This window comes from Zerene cesonia, chromosome 8, assembly GCF_012273895.1.
Source record: "Zerene cesonia ecotype Mississippi chromosome 8, Zerene_cesonia_1.1, whole genome shotgun sequence".
NCBI classification, from domain to species: domain Eukaryota; kingdom Metazoa; phylum Arthropoda; class Insecta; order Lepidoptera; family Pieridae; genus Zerene; species Zerene cesonia.
Genome location: NC_052109.1, coordinates 5574820 through 5594255, shown reverse-complemented (window position 1 = coordinate 5594255; position 19436 = coordinate 5574820). Strand labels below are relative to the sequence as shown.

Below are 19436 nucleotides of genomic sequence, written 5' to 3'. Positions count from 1 at the left end.
TGGGACACAGGCCTCCTATGAGGGTTCAGGCCATAATCTACCACGCTGGCCAAGTGTTGGCAGATGTCACATGTCGTCGAACTTTTGATTCTCGGACATGCCGGTTTCCTCACGATGTTTTCCTTCACCGTTTTAAGCAGTGGTGATGTTATCCAAATTCGCAGATAAATTGAAAAATCAATTTATTTCCTGCACGCTCGCCGGGTCTCGAACCCCGACTTATCGATTTTGTCCGACTTAGTGATTAAGTCCGAGGTCCTCACCACTGAGCCACCACTGCTTTTTTATTTATTAGTCGGTAACCCACATATGCTAAAAGTGACGTTGTCGTAGGTCGCGACAACCCGATTGCCGCTGCCGACGTTCTCGCCGCGGGCCGTGCTCATGTACAGCGCAGCGGTCGGCGGGGAAGGTGTTGCGCTGCAGCTGCGGGAGGCCACACCAGCCGAGATCGATGCACGGCTCGACACGCGGCTCGACGCACGGCTGGATGCGCGGCTCGACGCACGGCTGGACGAGCGGCTCGCCATCGCATGCCATGAGCCTGAGCTTCTAGCTGAGCTCCTGCACGCTGCAGCGGATATAGGTGCGTATCGTGTTGTATTTAAGCATCGATTCGATCTAATTAAATAAGATAAAAGTCTAGAAGTTATTTTTAATGAATAAAAAAATATGCGTGGGTATTTACAATATTACACGCGTTGATATAAATAGTTTTTAGAAAAAAAACAGCTGAAAGTCATAAAATATGGGTATACCAACAAGAGGACGTAAAATATATAAATCATATAGTCAATACTTCAAAAATAAGATACCAAGAAGAACCAAACTACTTGCAACAAGATTGGCATACAGATGTCTGAAGGAAATCAACTTGTTTTATTTCAAAAGGAAAGAATCATGACTTATTTCTACAACTCTTCGAAAGTCCGCCATTGGTGTTTTGAAATTCAAATATCGAATTTTGCATTCGAAACTGGCACAAACCATCGCTCGCGTTGGTTGGACACTGCGCCATTGCCATTACCATTATGGCCGCCGGGACTGACGATCATTGCCGCAATTTAAAATAACGATATTTCTTTCAAAATTACCTTTAAAACGCTTGAACTTATCCTTTTATAGTAATGTTTATTGGATTGTCTATTTAAAACACCTAAGCATGTTTATAGTCGTTTTGGCTATATAGATTATATTGCTTTTTCAAAGGTTTATAACAATTTTATTAATCGACCAATTAAGGGTTAATTGGTCGGTTAACAGTTATTGCATAAATATTTTAATTGAAGAAAAAAAATGTGAAAATTCGATTTAAAGTCAAAACACTGTGTTAGGTACAAAAAGTTTTCATATTGAAAGAGCTCTAAAAATCGTTTAAACAATAGAAACATAATCCACTTAACACAATGAAAAACTTAATCAGCTTCCGTTTCACTTCACAATTTTTATGAAAATTGACGTCCCGTTTATTCTGAGAGCGGAACAAAGAAAATACGTTCAAGCTTTTAGCTCAATGTTGTTTTATTAGGTATATTTAAAATTATTATTTACTCGAGAGCATAATTTTATTTTAATTTATTTACCTTTGCGAACCTTTCTCGAGTTTTTTAATTTTTGATTCACTTGATTTCTTTTTAGTTCTATTTATATACACATATTTCAAAGACTAGTACCTTTTCCAATTACAAAAAAAAATCGGGAAAGAGAAATAGTTATCTTAAGTTAACATATTTATTACACAGTACCTATGTAGCTCTACTGTAAACTAACAATTAACCAAAAAGACACGTTAACACATCTGCTAGGAAAGCCAGGTATTTTATATAACCATTTAGGTATTTTTCTAGAATAGTAAGATTTGGAAACGAGGTCCCGTTTATTAGCCGCTCACGCTCGAGGCGTTACATCTCATCAACTTGTCAAAAATTCTCTCAAAACGCCTCCGTTCTACTTAAAAATGCTAACTCATGCAAACAAGCTACGAAGGCTTTTAATTGAATTATATCCCCTTAAACGAACGATGAAATATTTTGTGTTATATTACCAAACGGGAACGATCGTTTCAATTTTGAAGTTGTTATTGGATAAAAATGATAATTATTTTGATCGGTGGATAACAATTTTATTTGAAGGTTAATTTCAATATTGTAGGACTGTCATTGCCCTGTCTGTTTTGTATTATTCTCACAGACAGATTTTGAATCAAATATTAAATTTAATTATTCCACAGATTTACTTAAGTGCGATTAATACCATCTAGTCTAATTTTTCCATTTTTTGATAGTATCAGGTTTTCTTAGCGTACTAAATGTAAATTATATGAACTGTTTCACAAGAATACTATAAACTTGATTTGAATATTGTACCTTTTGTTGAATTTATCACAGCAAAAAAAAATAAAAACATTTTACACTTACAAATTAATATATTGTATTCTCGATGATGATTTAGAAAAGAAATCGTGTCCGTACATATTAAAGCATTGAGCTCATAAATATATAAGGCTATTATTAAGTTCAATTTTGTTTATAATCAACCACTACAGAGTTAGACTATGTGTTATACAAACATTATATTAATCCCTTTGCGAGGATTCAATTAACAGAAATAAACATGGACCAACATAATGCTTCGTCGCTTTTATCATATATTTTAGTGTCGTACAGTTCTTTTTCTTTAATATTTCAGATTGTTAAATTATTTGATTACATGATATAGATCTTGTATATATATTCATGTATATATCTTAATCTTAATAATATATAAAAATCCAGTGTCATGATGTATGTTCCCAATGAACCAACTCAACCGATTTTGATAAAGTTTGGCATTTTATGTGTAATTTGGTCCAACTTAAGATATAGGATAGTATTTATTTCGATTAATTATCCCAATAATTTAAAATCTTAAAATTTTTATTTATTACTCAGCCGCAGCAACGCGTGGCCGGGTATGCTAGTATTTTATAGATTATCACGTAATTTGACATTCATCTAATGAATATAAAACGACATTGATTAGAATTCAAATTTTAAATCGAACTGTTAAAGAATACTTCATTACAAATACAGAGCATGTACTGGTTTAATACTAGAAAATAATCAAAACACTAATGTAATTATTGCATTCCAAGAGATTATCAAAGCTAGGCTCATAATTGACCCCGCATAAATTCGCAGGAGGCTGCTTCTATTAAATTTTACGACAAACACGGACCCCTATATAACTTTGTTAATAAAGCTTACGATATATTGTAGACAGATGCTGGTGACTTTCTATCGAAGACGATACGCGATATGACTATTAATGTTTGAAACTTAATTCTGCGGTTCATCGGCACACAAGTATAATACGGACTCGAAAATTGTAATTTCTTGAGCAACTTTGATTGGTGGTTGGTTCGAGTTTATTATGAGTTGTTATACTTGTTTCAAAATTACTTATGGTAGTGGTACGGTTAACCACTACGGTTGACCAATGGTAACTTTAGGTATATTTTAACGTGAATGTGTAAATAATAATATATAAATACATACTTATAACGACAACGTAACTTATTTGTTCATGATAAATGAGAGAAATTTCGTTGTATATTTGTCGTTTTAATCATTTAGTTTAGCTTGTTTTAAGATCTACTTAAATATCGGAAAAAAATGGAATTATTACTGTAGTCATCACATTGCATCAATTCTCACAATTCATCTCATTTAAAACAGATCTCAGTCTCGATATGTGAGACTTATAATAATTAATTAAGAATTTAGTTAACATTAAATCGAATTTATAAATTCAAACAAAAAAAAGTATTTTAAATAAATATAAAACAATGTTTTTAAAAAGTACCTGTATTTTCTGATTTATCCACATTATATATTTTATATACGTTTTATATGTAAAACACACAAAAGCCAACAACAATACAACTAATTACCTACTACACGCGGAAGTTTCATTCTTGAATATCTACTCAGATATAACCAAGCTATAACAGGCGAATTTTTAGTACGTTAAATTGTCTCTATTTTAGTATTTTTTATTATTGATTATTTCTTAATATTAAAATAATTAATCTTAAAACTAAAAACACTACCAGCACTTGCAATGGTTCAAGTAAATATGAGAAACTTTACCATTACAGGTAAATTAAATAATCACTAAAGTATTTGTAACCCAATAACCACGCTGTACAATAAATCAGTTGTTTAAATTATTTGAAAATTAAGATTCCAATATATAACACCCACATTCAAACGACTGTTCAGGAGGAGAATGATGCATTTACGAGTACATTTAAAATAAGTATGATCATTTTGACTACAACCACGAAAGAAACAGCAAATATCAATTACTTCAAATATTACTTAAAAAAACATGCTTTATTTTAGAAAGAACTAGCTGAACGATGATGAAATTTACCGTGGTTATATGTGAACCATAACTGTACGTGGACCATCATTAAATAATCAAAAAGTACTGTGAAGTTTATTAGACAACAAAACTTCAAAGCTATCAAATGGCATAATTGTCCCCTACAGAAACGGCGGCGTATTCATTCTGAATGGGATAAAGTAATGAGGACCCTCTTATAAGTAAAGCGTATTTTGATGTAATTGTAATGAGCTCAGTTGATCTTTTTGATTTTTTTTTACGGGTGTCTTATGTTTAATTTAAATGTGAAGTATATGAAGCCTATTGTGAAAGAAGGCATTTCAGAGTGTTGAGAGTGTTGAATCTGAAATTTTTTAATTTTTGCACTAATGGACCAAAGATGTTGTCTTTTTATTAGTATTGGGCACAATTAGGATTACAGCCCCAAAGTTTATTAATGGTTGTTTAATATTTATAAAAGCACTGATCTTAAAAACTCTTAATTATAATGTCTTCTAATAATATATTTGTGTAGAAAACCGAGTTAATGAGAAAAAGGAAAACAAAAGAAAGTGTTCAATTTAAATAACAGATCTGTACTGTTTTCTGATGTCACCATTTAAAATGTTAAGTCAAGATAATAGAGCCAGGGGGAAAAGGAAAAAAGAATTTATATATTTTATCTCAATTACCTTTGAATATCTTATGTAGGATCTGTGGAACTTTTAACGGATTAATTAAGTTACGTAAAACGGAGATACTTTGAATCTGGTTCTTGGGAACTAAAGGAAAAGTTGTATGGACGTCTTGAGTAGGTACCTGCAACGTAGAAATAACTTTGAATACAACTAAAGATCTCGAAACTGCAATCGCAACCCGCGATGAATAGATAAAACTTGAACGAAACGTTATTCAAAAACGGAGCCCATAATTTACAGCGACGTTTTGTTTAAAGTTAAGCAATAGGAAAAACATTTTTTTTTTTTGACATAGAACTGAACCTAAGCAAAAACAAACAATTGGCATAAAGTAAATTATATTGAATAACCAACGATTTTTACTAATTGCAAATGTGATATGCTGGGCGCAGGCATCAGCTTTTAATTCACGCACTTAATGTTTGTGTACTATTTTTATGTGGAAGTCTAGCACGCTTCGGTATGATTTGAGCTAACTCGCACCGGGGAAGGTACCAAACAGAAGATCGAAAATAGTTGCATGCCAATATTTCACGCTGCTGTGTATCGTTCGGTGTATAAGGGAGTTGGTAGTCATTTTTCCATTTCGTCACGTTTTTTACTCAATTCCTTTAATTCCGTCGTCAATCCTTTCTCCGCCCTTAATCTTTTAAAGGTCGGTCTGGGTTAGTAGTATCAACTCGGATTCTGAATATTAAATCACTAATAATAAACGAACTATTTTTATATATTTATTACGTATGTATTTCTTGCAATGTTACTAATGTACACAGTAAAAGACAATTAACATATTATATAAATAGATAGGCTTACGTAAACAAGCGAAATACTATACAGTAACGTTAACAAGAATTACAAAGGGTTCCAGTTGTATTATTTTCTGCTCTAAAGAAATTGTTTGCAAGCTTACTCAAAGACAAAAATTAATTAAATACACCGTTAAAATAAATAAAAGCTGTCTGTAATTAAACAGGGTCTTGAACGGAAAAGCTAAGTGCGTCTCGTTTATAGACCATTTTTTACCACGTCTGGGACAAAGGGGACGATTTTTTGTCGTAATAAAAGAGTGGCTTAGAGTTTTTAATATAATAACGTAGGAAAGGAAGAAGCATTCAGCCAACTGTCGAAGGAAAATGCGGCGCTATAAAATTGCAAATGAAGTAATATCATGCTCCACTTGACTTAGTGGCCAAAACTTAGAAATTGCGAGAGCAGACGAGGACACAACACTGGTACAAATTCGCAACCGCTATTCACCCAGTGTCATTTAATTAAGCTGAATAAACCGAGTAAGCGAATAAAACCGTCGAGTCTCTGGGACACTTTGTAATTAATGTTGACCGTCCCTCGATCTCAACTATCCCTTACTATCTCTGTCAAATTGTTTGTATTTTAATATTATTTCCATATGTAACGACTTTTTTTCAAACTCGAACTTTGAATGAAATCGAAGAGTCCTCTCAAGGAGGGCTAGCCAGCTAATGTTTCTGTGTTTAATGAGAGAATAACGTAGATTAAGAGTTACACATAAAGATATACATTATCTTTCAATTTATAGCATTCGACGCTAACTGAACTATACGCATTTATCAATTATTCTACTTTCAGAACGCGTGCGTTCTTTTTAGATGCTTGCTCTTTTAAGAATGAACGCAATAGGCGAAACTCGGTCAAGAGGACATCCGTTAAGAAGGGATTTTTAACTTAAAACAATTGTAAATATTTTTACTATGCGAAATAAATTGCTCTGTTTTTTATTTAATATTTTAAGAATAAAATTATAATAATAGAAAAATCCAGCAATTTTACATTTATATTTTTTCTTTCGTACAAAGATCACGAGACATCGATGGAGCGACATCAAAAAGCAAGCAAGAAATACATTTTCTAAGGTTCCCCTAGACCTTATCCTTATCAATAAGGAGATAAAAGGGTAAAATACACATTATAGACTGGTATTCTTCGTATAATATTAGATTTATGAGCTTTGATTTACAAAATAAATTCTTGTCATCTTACTATTCACTGTTTTGAATAATTGTTTAAATTAATTTTGAAAGTTTATTTACATCATTTACACGCGTACGTGCTTCTACCTTCGTCTCGTCGTTTGATTTATTATCATTATTAATATAACTTTTTGAATGATATTCCATTCTATATGTATATCTAAAAAAACAAAATTAAGTTTAAACAAATTGACGGTAGCTTAAATGTTTTAATTTTTTATGCAGATACATATTTTTTATTTAATGTCTCATTTATTAGTTCTATGTGAATACAAAGTACGCTGGGTCACCTAGTTGGTGATAAATAATAAATATTGAAATAAATTTATGTTCAAAATTAAATCGACATTAACAAACAGTCAAAGATCGCAGAGGCTACTTGAAGCTTACATAATTAGGAAAGTAGCCTGAGGCGGGACTAAGAAAATTGCTCAAATACCATAAATAATTTATAGGGATTTGAAGGAGCACAAGAAGTTTCGAGAGCTTTTCGGTACCGTGAGCCTCTCGTTCAATGCCTTGTCAGAGTAATTATTACGCAATTTAATTTGAGCAAGAGGGGCGATAGCTCACGGGCTATCCAGTTGCTGGCAAAAAAATTAAATATTATTGCCTGATTTCTCAAAGTGGTCTTTAATAGGAGCAAAATTATGGTCAATGAATGGGAAAGAATTGTGACATTTTTTATACAGGCATAAGTATAAATATAATTAGAGACAGTTTAAAAACTAGCACATTTAAATACACAATTTTATTTATTTATCAAGAGATCTCCGTTATTTTCATCATCCAAGATGCATATACATTGTACATATATAGATCTGAATAGCGTCTTGTTTGTCAGAAGGCGAGCACGACGGTCTGACGGCATTGCTGGGGGCTTCATCGCCGGATCTGGCGTTGGCGTCCGACGCGTCTGACAGCCTTCCCTTGCCAGACAATGATAGAGGTGAGTGATCTTTGTAGTGTCCACGTGTGATTTGAATTAGATAATATATGGTAACTAACTTACCGCCCGCGCAGTGAAGTGTAATTTCCATGAATTGAAATGTTTCGCGGTTTACAGTAGCCTATGTTACTATCCCATAACTATCTCCAGACACAGAAATGAGAGTATAAAATCCTCTATTGCGACGTAGAAAAGAACAAAAAAAATCACATTTATAATTTCAGTAAGAACGGCTGACATCGTAAAAAAATATATGAAAATTAGTTTAACTACAAGCAAAAATTTTTAACTCAGTTTTAAACCAATTGTGATTATGTACTCAAACTGTATGACTTAAATCTTTATTATTCATGTAACTATCGAAGAAATTGGCTGAAAACTCGTAACACACTCTGTTTAAATTATGTCGGTACAGTACAAGTAGTACAGTACAAGAAGTACAGTACAAAGTAGCAAGTATATCCGCAAATCATATCAGCAATATGGCCCTGACATGGTTTTAATTCATTTATCACCCGCAATAATTAGTTTATATCAAAGTTATCAACATCGTCATGTAACTTTATGAAACTTCGTATGTTACGTAGTTAAACTATTCTCATTTAACAGAATGGTCCCTACAACCAATAGGTATGAAAGTACCTCCCTTTCTTGACTTAGCACAATGATGCGATATCATATAATAATTAATATAATAAGAAAATCTATAGAAAAACACATAGTAAATATAGTTAATATTCAAAATGCGCCCTAAATACAATTAATCATCATCATTATCAGCCCATATATGTTTGTGGCACAGGTATGGGGCACAGGCCTCCTACGAGAGTTCAAAAATTAATGTATAAATTTATCCAAAGCAATTAATAGATAACTCTCAACTTTACAGACTAAGTAACTAAACGTATACGACCGCACTTCAAAAGGACGGAATGCAAAACTATAACTATTTTACACTCTATGCTATAAATACCTCTAATGAAGCGATTTACAGTCGCACACAAAATCTATTCACGAAGTGAATTGTATCAAAGACATTTCACATATATAGTACGATTCATAAGCTTGCACTAATTAGGATCGACAAAGTACGCTCACAGTGTGGGTGCTCGGCGATATTCTTGACGGAAAATTGTACATTTGTATCTAGTTAACCAAAGCGCGACTACAGCGAACTCTCAAAGTAAACTTGCTTTGAAATGCTAGATGTTCATGACAAACGATTTTCTAATGGTTGCCACTTGTGAACGAACTGCAGTTTGCATGCCTTTTGTAAGGGATGTGGGTTACTCGCCGGCTTAACTAAACGGTACTCAATGAAAGTTTTATGGATTACTAAATAAGCGCCTTTATTCTAAGCCTAGCCTTAACCTTTCGAGTATATTATGAATTTTCCTTTATTGAAAATTAAATGAGACGATATTAAATATGAGTAGCATTAGAGAGCTTTTATAGATCTTATAAGGCTCTAAAAATAATAATCGTGGAAAATAAATTCCAAGTTCAATCGCGTGTGCATTTTATTTGCGGTTTATGAAGAATGCCGATGATTTGTAAGCGTATTACGCTTACGCTGACATATTTTCTGATAATGGCTCGTCACCCTAAAGTTCCCCTAGTGGACCCAAACGAAGGCACAAACTGCGTTATTCCACAAACTCATCAATCTCCTACTAACTGAGAGTTAAGTCGAAGATAGTAGGTACTACGAGGTACACGTGTTTGCGTCATCAACACCAGTATTATCAAATCCATATTAACCGTGTATGTAGGTTCTGAGAAGATAGAACTTGGAGGCAAGAAAGTATTATTTATCCAAAAATATAGCATTAAGTCGGATAATTATTATAGCAATTATAAATGTGCAGTTTATATACTTTTCTGTTTTAAAAGTACCATAAATTATGCCTTCATTTATGTATACTCGTATGTCGCTATACCTACCTACCTACCTACTACTACTACTTTGATATTTTAATGCATTTGTTTGTTCATCACAAAATGCGATATGTTTAAGACAGATTAATTCATATTTCACCAAAGCCACATTCAATACATTATCCCACTTGCCAAGTAACCGCGTTCATCTCTTCCCACGTCATATGAACTGTATATTTGTAATTATTTGGTGTGGTACAATAATTTGTTGAGAAGATAAAGAATATAAAGAGGAAAGATTTGTATGTCAGTATGTTTGTAATGTTCTCATACAAAAACTGCTAGACTGATTTCAAAAATTCTATCACCAAATTAGAAAACTAGGCTATATAAGGCTATACTAGCTGTGACCCGCGGTTGAAACCGCGTAAGCGTGCTGCGTAACCGTATCCCGTAGGAATATCGATATAAAAAGTGCCTATGTGTTATTTCAGTTGTCCAGCTATCTACGAAGCAAAATAGTATTATTATTCACCAATAGATGTCAGGAAAAAAAAACACGAATAAAATACGAATTATAGCTAGATCGATTTATCGCCCCCGAAACCCCCTGTATACTAAATTTCATGAAAATCGTTCTAGCCAATTCCGAGATTCCAATTATATATATATATATATATATATATATATATATATATATATATATATATATATATATATATATATATATATATACATATATATATACAAGAATTGCTCGTTTAAAGGTATAAGATAAGTATATATGTACCACGGACGAAGCTGCGAAGAACAGTGCATAATATAAGATTAGTAAGATAAATCTCCGTTTTATAATGAAATTCAACAATAAATTTTAAGGGAATTTTTTGTTTCTATTAATATCTTTGAATTTTCAGCGAGGTTTTATGTATCTCTTTGTTATTAATGATCGAAGACTGAGTACCAGGTTAAGGTAACCTACATAGAACATCAACAGTACTGTAATAAGCAAAAATAAATGAAATATTATCGGTAATATTTCTTTTCACAACCGAAACCTTTCAAGTGATATATTAAATGGCTGTCAAGAAGCACTCCAGTCGGCGAAATAGTACGGAATGTCTACACGTCATTTAAACATCCCGGGGGAAACTACGTAGAGTTACTTTTTATAACTCCCATATATAAAGGTTGTCAATCTACCCATCATAGCGGCGGATATGAAGTTAATATAATGGTGTAAATGTTTACTTTTCAAATGTATAGGAGACTTTGATAATCGAACCTATTTATAAAGTCCAGTTTAATTCAGATGTATACGATATCCACTGCGAAAACTGAACTCTTCGAATTTGCCGCGTAAAATAAAATTAAACACCGTAGAAACAATGTGTCATTTTAATTGGCTGTCAATTACATATTTTTCTTGCCATGTCTTCTTCGCACCATACATTGAAAATGAATATATAATAGTCGGCGAGTGTGGTACTGCAGTGTTCTCTAAGGACATTCAATAACTTTAATATCTATTTAAATTTCCATTGATGTATTTTAGAATTTAAGATAAAAAAGGAAAAAAAAGATTATTCCAAGCACTATATAAACGAAAACTGTTCGTGTTTAGGACGCGAGCAACTGAATTATGCAGCTATGCTCCCATGGCTTGTCGCACGGGCAGTTAGCTGGCTCAAGCGCATAAACTAACCGAGAAGTAAACGCTCCTATAAAATTTCAACGAAGCTTGAGGTCGCGTTCTTGTAGGATCACGTTTGACTTATTCAGCAGATTAAAGTAGCTGCTATATAGCATAAAAGAAACTATAGATAACAATTAAAGTAAGAAGAGTTCTATCGATTAAAATTATCGTGGGAATATACATGTGATTTTTTTACAATAAATGTATTAAGATGATAAAGAATACAAATTACGATAAATAGTATTAGTTATGTTTTGTTTTATATACATTTACTGTTCGTCTCTGTTGTCTTTGTTTGCTCTACGCGAGAGAGGAAGGGAAGGTGACAGGTTCTTTTGAGACCGTTTTAAAACATAAATACGCATCTCGTACATAATATAATCCTAATAAATGTTAGCATACAAGTCATAAATTAACTAACTAGTTATAACCTTGGGCAGCGTAAACGAACTGTACCAATTTAAAGAACATATTTTACAGATAAAGATAAGCGCTGTATAAACAAATCAACTGAATACCTAAGATCGCTTTAAATATAAAATTGTATCAAGCAGCGTGGAGCTCATGAATTTTTCATTTCTTGAATACGGATTTTATGAAGCACATTGCAAAGCATAAGACTTTTCATAAGAAACTTTGGATTCTTATATTTTTTCTATATACACCATCTCTGGAAGTTGTGATGACTTTAAGGTCTCTTAATATCAAAGATATTATATTATGTTTTTGATAAACAATTGAAACTCAGTGGGATCTTTATTTCATCTGGTATCTGTATCTTAACTCGCAGTCTTTTGTTTCCGTTCTCGTAGCCTAGTTAGTTCTGAGTCCTTGGATAGTCTTGACTAGATAGTTTAAGGGTAGATCAATCAAAACACACTCAAAATCGAGCATGCTTCAACAAAAATTAGTCAATTCTCTTGGAGGCACTGTGAGAGTAAAAATGGATAGTTATGAGAATAAAAATGGAGGTAGGTGAATGTGAGATAAATTTTTATACGTACATTTTGTACTTTAATATTTTCCATCCATCAAAGTGAAAATTCGTAAGCCTCTCGAAATAAATTTACAATCTCATTGTGAACGTTGCATTACATATATGTATATATTAAAGCCGTGGAAAATATATATATTGAACAACGATGTCCTTTTATCAAACATGATAAAAGATGTTGCATTAGCAAATGAAATGGTTGTAGCCAGCAGGCTGTTGAATGTAACGCGTCCCCAGACTTCCATCTTCGATGATAACGTTTTTCTAATATTCGTTTTTGGACATCAAATCTCAATGTGATTTTCGGTGTCTGAAAAATTCAAGTAAAATTTATCTAAGTTAACATTTATATGGTTTTTTCATAAAATTGTTTCCAGCATAAACTTGTTGATCACTTAATTTGAAAGTAACTCTTCTTATCACTTCACTATAAAAATTATTAACATAACTTTCAAAATATTCACATTTAAATATTTTTTTCAAATACTGAATGCAAAGGTTTAAGCCGCTATAAGATATTTGGTTATATATAATTATAAATAATATAAACTCTCTAGAGAAATATCTAAACTGCAAAACATTTAATACAACACGAAGAACTTGAGAAACCGCAATTACGAGTGAATTCTTCCTCAAAGCATTTCCATTGCATTCGGCTGGCATTCATCCTACTAATCTTGTGAGCTCGTTAAATGCCATTTTGCGAGCGATTTAGCACGCCCAAAATATTTTCAAAGAACTCTTCTCAAACTATTATCAAGCATCTACTAATATAAAGAGGAAAGAATTGTTTATTTGTTTGTTTGCATTGAAAAGACTGAAATTACTGAACCTACTTAACTATTTTATCCGCACATAACTACATTGCTACTGAAAGACGTAGGTTATTTTTAAATCCCGATCAAACCCGGCGACGCCGGAACGAGCGGCTAGCGTTTATTAATTTTTTTACGTTTAACATATTATTGTTTTTGTAATCAGCTGAAGATACTCAACGTTATCCATGTACGTATAGTACAAACTAATTATATGCAGTCTAGGGATCGAATAGGAAAATTAGGGTTACTTTTTATTTTACACTAGCTTTTGCCCGCGGCTTCGCACGCGTTAATTCGGAGTAGTAATAGATATTATTATACATATAAACCTTCCTCTTGAATCACTCTATCTATTAAAATAAAAACCCCATGTAGATGTGCTGCGTAGTTTTAAAAATTTTAGCATACATAGGGACATAGGGACAGAGAAAGCGACTTAGTATTAAACTATATAGTGATAATATTCTTGGATAACATTTATGTGATGCAGTAGAAGTAAAATTGTACTAGTTAGTAATGAACCGTTAGTATTTTCGTGATGCTTATACACACAGATAAGTAATACCCATTGTGTATTTAGTTTAAAAGCATACAAATGCTTTATAAATGAGAAATATTTAAAGAATGCAAAAAAATTGTTCACCAAGCGGAAATCGAACCCGCGTCATTTCGCCCAATCGTGGCAACGCCTATCCTCCCTTCCTAGCCTCTCCTTAACCTACATAGATGTTTTATACCCAACACGACACCTTCATTCAAAAAAAAAAAATTAGAAATGAAAAATTAGTTAAACCCAATAGAGATTAGTTCATTCATCTTTATGATATGGGTATATGAATACAGTGTTATTGCATGAAAATTCGCATGAAAATGTAATAATACATAATATTTAGCAGCGTCTATTTTCTATTTAAAACAAGATGGCAGTTGTCGGCAGACTGATAGATCGCGACCCGGTTCCTATTCGCAAACCGCACCACTCGCAAAACCACGAGGTTGGCTAACTTTTAACATCATTCATTCCAACTAATGCTCTTGATAAAACTTAAAACTATTACTCAAGTCCGCTTGAATGTACGTCTTCGTAACTAAAGCTACATTAAGTTTTAAGGTACTGATGTATTTCGAACGGAGACTATATCATGCTTAAAGTATGTACGTAATTTAAATTGTCTGTGCTAAAGTCTACTACAATGAAAACACTTTTACGATGCTAACATCAAAAAGTCCAGTGAACCGTTATTTTAGTTACATGTTTTAATTTGATAACATATTCGATACTGTTACTATCAGCGGAAATAAAAACACAGTTAGTAAGACGCATATACAAACCTCGCGTGAAACAATTCACCCAAACAATCCCCATACATGGGTAACATCTCCTTAACTCGTCTCAAAATTTCTCAAAGCGTCTGCGAAATCTAAATACGATTCGTTCAGGTCGTGTTCAAATTACCCATCAAGACGGCACAATTCCCGCGCACGGAGACAAGGCACCAAATTTACTTGTCAAACGACAACGTGCCTGATGGATCACGTCTGCAAAATACGAGCGATGCATATAACTGCTTATACGTAATTTGTCTATGTGACAAATAGGGCCATTCTAAAAGACGTGTATGTGGATCCTTGACAGACCTGCGATTTGTTAAATAGGATAATGAAAGACGTATTTCTCTAGACGAGGGTTATCAAAAAAATATTTCAAGTAGTAGAATTATAATTTAAGTGTCGATTATGCGACTCATGAATCAAACAGTGCCATTAAAATAATGAATATTGATCATAATATAGAATCACTAGCATGGTAATCATAAAGACAACCAGAACACTCGCATGTTATTAATTCAAATACCGCTGTTCCTACTCAAGTAATTAGCGAGCGACGTCTGCTACGGCTGGTGGGCGGGAATTACGTACACGACACGTAAATAACATTCATTCGTCATGCTAAAACATGTCATTAACTAATGGCTTTATTGACTGAAAAATGTACAAATACACTCGATAATAATATTTGAATTGGAATCGTGTAATTCTTGATAAAATATGGTTTCGAGTGTCGTCATTTTAGTGAAAGAATAAAAAATATATGTATATTATTACCAAGTTCAAATATAGATTCTTTGCATTCTGTAATAAGTTATTACCTGTTAGTCAGAAGACTTTGCCTTCCCTTAATAATGTCATACACATAATATTTGACCTCAAACAACATAACTAAAAAAAATATTTACATTGTATGATTTAGGCTGATATGATTTAGTGTGTCTGTGAATGAGTGACTTTCAGTTTGAACAACTAAAATTTTGCCTATTGACTGTAATAATAATGTATTTTGGCGTGTACAGTACATTGCGCTCTATATGGTGAAACCCCCTTGATTCCCTAGCGTTCATATCGTATAACTCCATTTAGATTTAACATGATAGCACAATTCAACGTGCTCTGTGATGTACGTACGCGGAAACAAATGAAACCCAAATAGAGAGCAGCCGCAATTTGAGGATTACAATGAAGCAAGGTTAGTTTGGCTTGTTTAAAGCTCACTTCAAAAATTGTTATGGCTTTGGATTTTATTATATCTGTAAAGTGCTCTCTCGTTGGTGAAGTTTATTTGGTTTTCGATATTTAGATTTAAACTGAGTATCGCCTGGTTCTACTAATTTAAAAATGTAGTGTCCCTTATAGGGCAGGGCCCCCCCCCCTGATTGTACGCTCACGCATTGCAACAAGGAGGCGGTCATAAAATGTTGTTATTGTCTTTTAATTATATATTGATTTAGCGTCAAATATTCACATACATTATGCATAACGCAGATGTAATATTTTGTTCACAATGTTTTTTAAAGATTCAAATATGTATTTTGTGTTTAGAGATTTAAAGATTCTGTAAGTACCTAAGTATAAAATCAAAATGCTGCACAAATTTAATGCTGCACTGTTTCAGAAGAGTTTGCAACATTAACACCGTTGGTATAAACATAAAAACTACTTTATGGCAATACGGTCTTATTCTTCGTGTTTGTCAATAAAAACTTTTATTTGTCTTCCAAGAAACCTTTCAAGTTTCGGGATCGTTGTTCTAAATACCGTCCCTTATTACGCATCAAAAGTTCAACAAAGATACTTTGTGAAATAAAAATGAGAGTTTGAATAGGAGTTAATAAGGTTTCAATATCTAAAAGCGTCACAGAATATAGAAGATATTTTCGTAATTTTTATTTCTTGTTTCGTTGTATAGCTGTAAAATAAAAGCATTGTCAAAAGATGTTTATTTGGAAACATAATCCATTTCGTAAAACGATGAAAGATTCTCGTAACATTTCACAATGCTCAAAAGCACACTCAATATCTCGGTACATTTCTGTTGTATTGCAACTAAAGTACTGTTAAGCTCTCAAAAACGATGTTTCCGTGTAACGAATTATTTCCGAGCGTGAAAATCTCAATAGATGTGTTCTTCTGTTTGCACATGTGACGTAGCCAAACTGAAATCTCTGGAATTGAATTTGAATATGCAAAAATGTCCATTATTGTTTTAATTAACCTATTTAGTGTAGAAAATCTTTCTGTCTTAACATTTCCTATTATCTTTACGAACCTTATTGCAACTTACAAATTTAATGGGACATAATAATAAATCAACATTTTTCGTATTTATATTTCAAAATAATTCCCTGTGGAAAAATTTTGAATAAATTATTGATTTTGGTTCGCGTGTTCAGAATCACATTAAAATAACTGACTTTGTAATAAAATCTTCAAAATCTTCATGCCCTTATACTAAAAAACTTGATTTGTAAATCTAGTTGCCATATACTTATGTTTTTACCGCAATACTTGAAATTAAGTCGCTTCAACACGGCGCAGTCTACAACTTCTGCCAGGCAAATATATGTGAACATGTAAAATGAGATTAAAATTTCTAATTGCTCTGAAATTTGAAACTGGTGCTTTGTCATGATATGAACTTAATCACGTAGAGCATATACCAACGCAATGTAAATTTTTAAAGTTCCATTGAAAAGCAAACACAATTAGCGGTTTTTTTATTGAATTTATAATTTGTTTTAAATTTACCGCTGATTGCTACTTGCATTTTATTGAACAACTATTTATTTAAACTTATTACTTAACCTTACTTATTATTTAACCTTAAATTAAGAAACTTTCACAGCTTAATATAGTATATCGTATATCGAGTATATAGCAACCATATTCAAAGGCATAATTCTAGAAAAAAATAAATTGTTAATCATGTTTTAACAACAAACGAGCCTTGTTTACTTCAGGCATTCCGTTATATTCATCAGTAACGAAATAGAAGTAGGATTTCTCGAAAACGCTCGGGGCGCGGAACGCGATCCGTACGCCGGGTCACAAATATGAATAATTTTCCCATCTCTACCTTTATCCACTCCTTTGTCTGCTATTTTAGCCCAGAGACAATTTTATGACGAATCATAAATGCCTATTTTCATGCAGCGTTTTTGCGCCTCGACGATAGTGTTTGCTATATTTGAACTTGTGATGTGTGAAATTGAATCACTAGGTATTTTCTGTCATGATTGTTTTGTTTTGCGGAACACAAAGCCGATATTGGCTTTTGTGTTATGAATATGCGCACTGAATGTACCCGCCATAATATGCACTAAATTATATAGAAATTGAAAACCGAATTCATTCAATGTTTTGTATCCATATTCCACCATGTGAATCATTATAACATTTTGAGGTATTAGGGTAGGTAAATTTGAACCAGCATCATATTGTTATGATTGTTGAAGTCCAATATTATTGCCTGCGTAGTGTGGGAAGTAGAATTTCAGAGTGGACGTTACATTGTGCTCTCGTCAAGTAATCCTATGAAACAATTAACATGCTTATTAAATAAAATTGAAACATTCTAATAATTGTTCTTTTCAATTGTATTAGTATTGTTAATGATTGCTTTTTAAATGCGTGACTATTTTTTGTAGCACTCTTTTATCATTTTATATTATTTTTATTACAACAAAAAGTTGAGTAACAACCATAGACGATTTTAAACTTTAATACATACATGTACAAAACTTGAGCTTGTACGCAGGCCTCTTGGGAGCGTTCTCATTAACTCATACAACTTTAACAACCAACACATAAAATAAACGAAGGGAACTTAATACTGTCTGCAATAAAATGCCAACTTTAACTTAACTGTTTCATATACATAAGTGTACACGAGTATTGCAAAATTCATAAATCGTGCTTGCTGTGCGACAACTTTCAAAAGTTCTTAGTTGTCAAGAAGTTTACTTTATAAATCATACATTTTCCGTTTTAAAGACAGTTGAATAAAAATTGTGTGGCGTGTGGATGTGTAAAACCATTTTTCACCGACTTCCATACGGATTTTCTCAATATAACTCTTTTTTTGTTATTTGCGACATATACCTTTGTCATTGTACGTGTATTACAGAATGTTGATGTTTTAGTTATTATGAAGCTCGCATAAATGAAATGGTTTTGATTGAACATGTTTAACGTATTCAACGTCAAAAAAAGTATTATATTATTATAGTGCTCTGTGAAAATATGAGGATTACATACGTTCATTATTAATTTGTTCAATTTGAACGCTTATATCAATTTTCTATCTACATTAATAAGTTATGACGTGCACACAGTAATTAAACACGTATTCAGCCATGTCAAATATATTTAAAATATTGATATTAAATACGAAAACATACAAACGGTTTTAATCAAGCCAAAATAAATGCGTAAACAAATTAATCTATGCTCGTTAATCGAAGTTTCCCGAACTAAAGTGAATGAAATATGGCTACGAAATTAAATATTCAACTGGAATTTTTCGATGAAATATTTACTGTAATAAAATCGAAATAGTTTGAACATGAATGGAAGCACGCTCTCCAGTTTCAGTTGCATTCTGGTTTAATCATTTCAATAACCGAATGTAACTGATTTTAAATGAGTTTTGTATTGCTATACAAAATAGATTAATTAAATTGAGATTTTTA

General features: G+C 32.5%; 2 protein-coding genes across 2 annotated transcripts in view; one reads left to right on the top strand and one right to left on the bottom strand.

Annotated features, from left to right (window-relative positions):
- LOC119828729 (transcriptional-regulating factor 1-like) overlaps nt 1–309 on the bottom strand; it is a 17652-nt gene extending 17343 nt beyond the window's left edge. The window contains exon 1 of the mRNA XM_038350972.1: nt 304–309. Within this exon, the coding sequence (XP_038206900.1) occupies nt 304–309 (6 nt within the window). The remainder of the gene's footprint in view (nt 1–303) is intronic.
- Nucleotides 310–336: 27 nt separating this feature from the next.
- The window catches only part of LOC119828728 (zinc finger protein 541-like), a 33877-nt gene continuing 14777 nt past the window's right edge, over nt 337–19436 (top strand). The window contains exons 1-2 of the mRNA XM_038350971.1: nt 337–586; nt 7920–8024. Of these exons, the coding sequence (XP_038206899.1) occupies nt 385–586; nt 7920–8024 (307 nt within the window). The 5' untranslated portion in view covers nt 337–384. The remainder of the gene's footprint in view (nt 587–7919; nt 8025–19436) is intronic.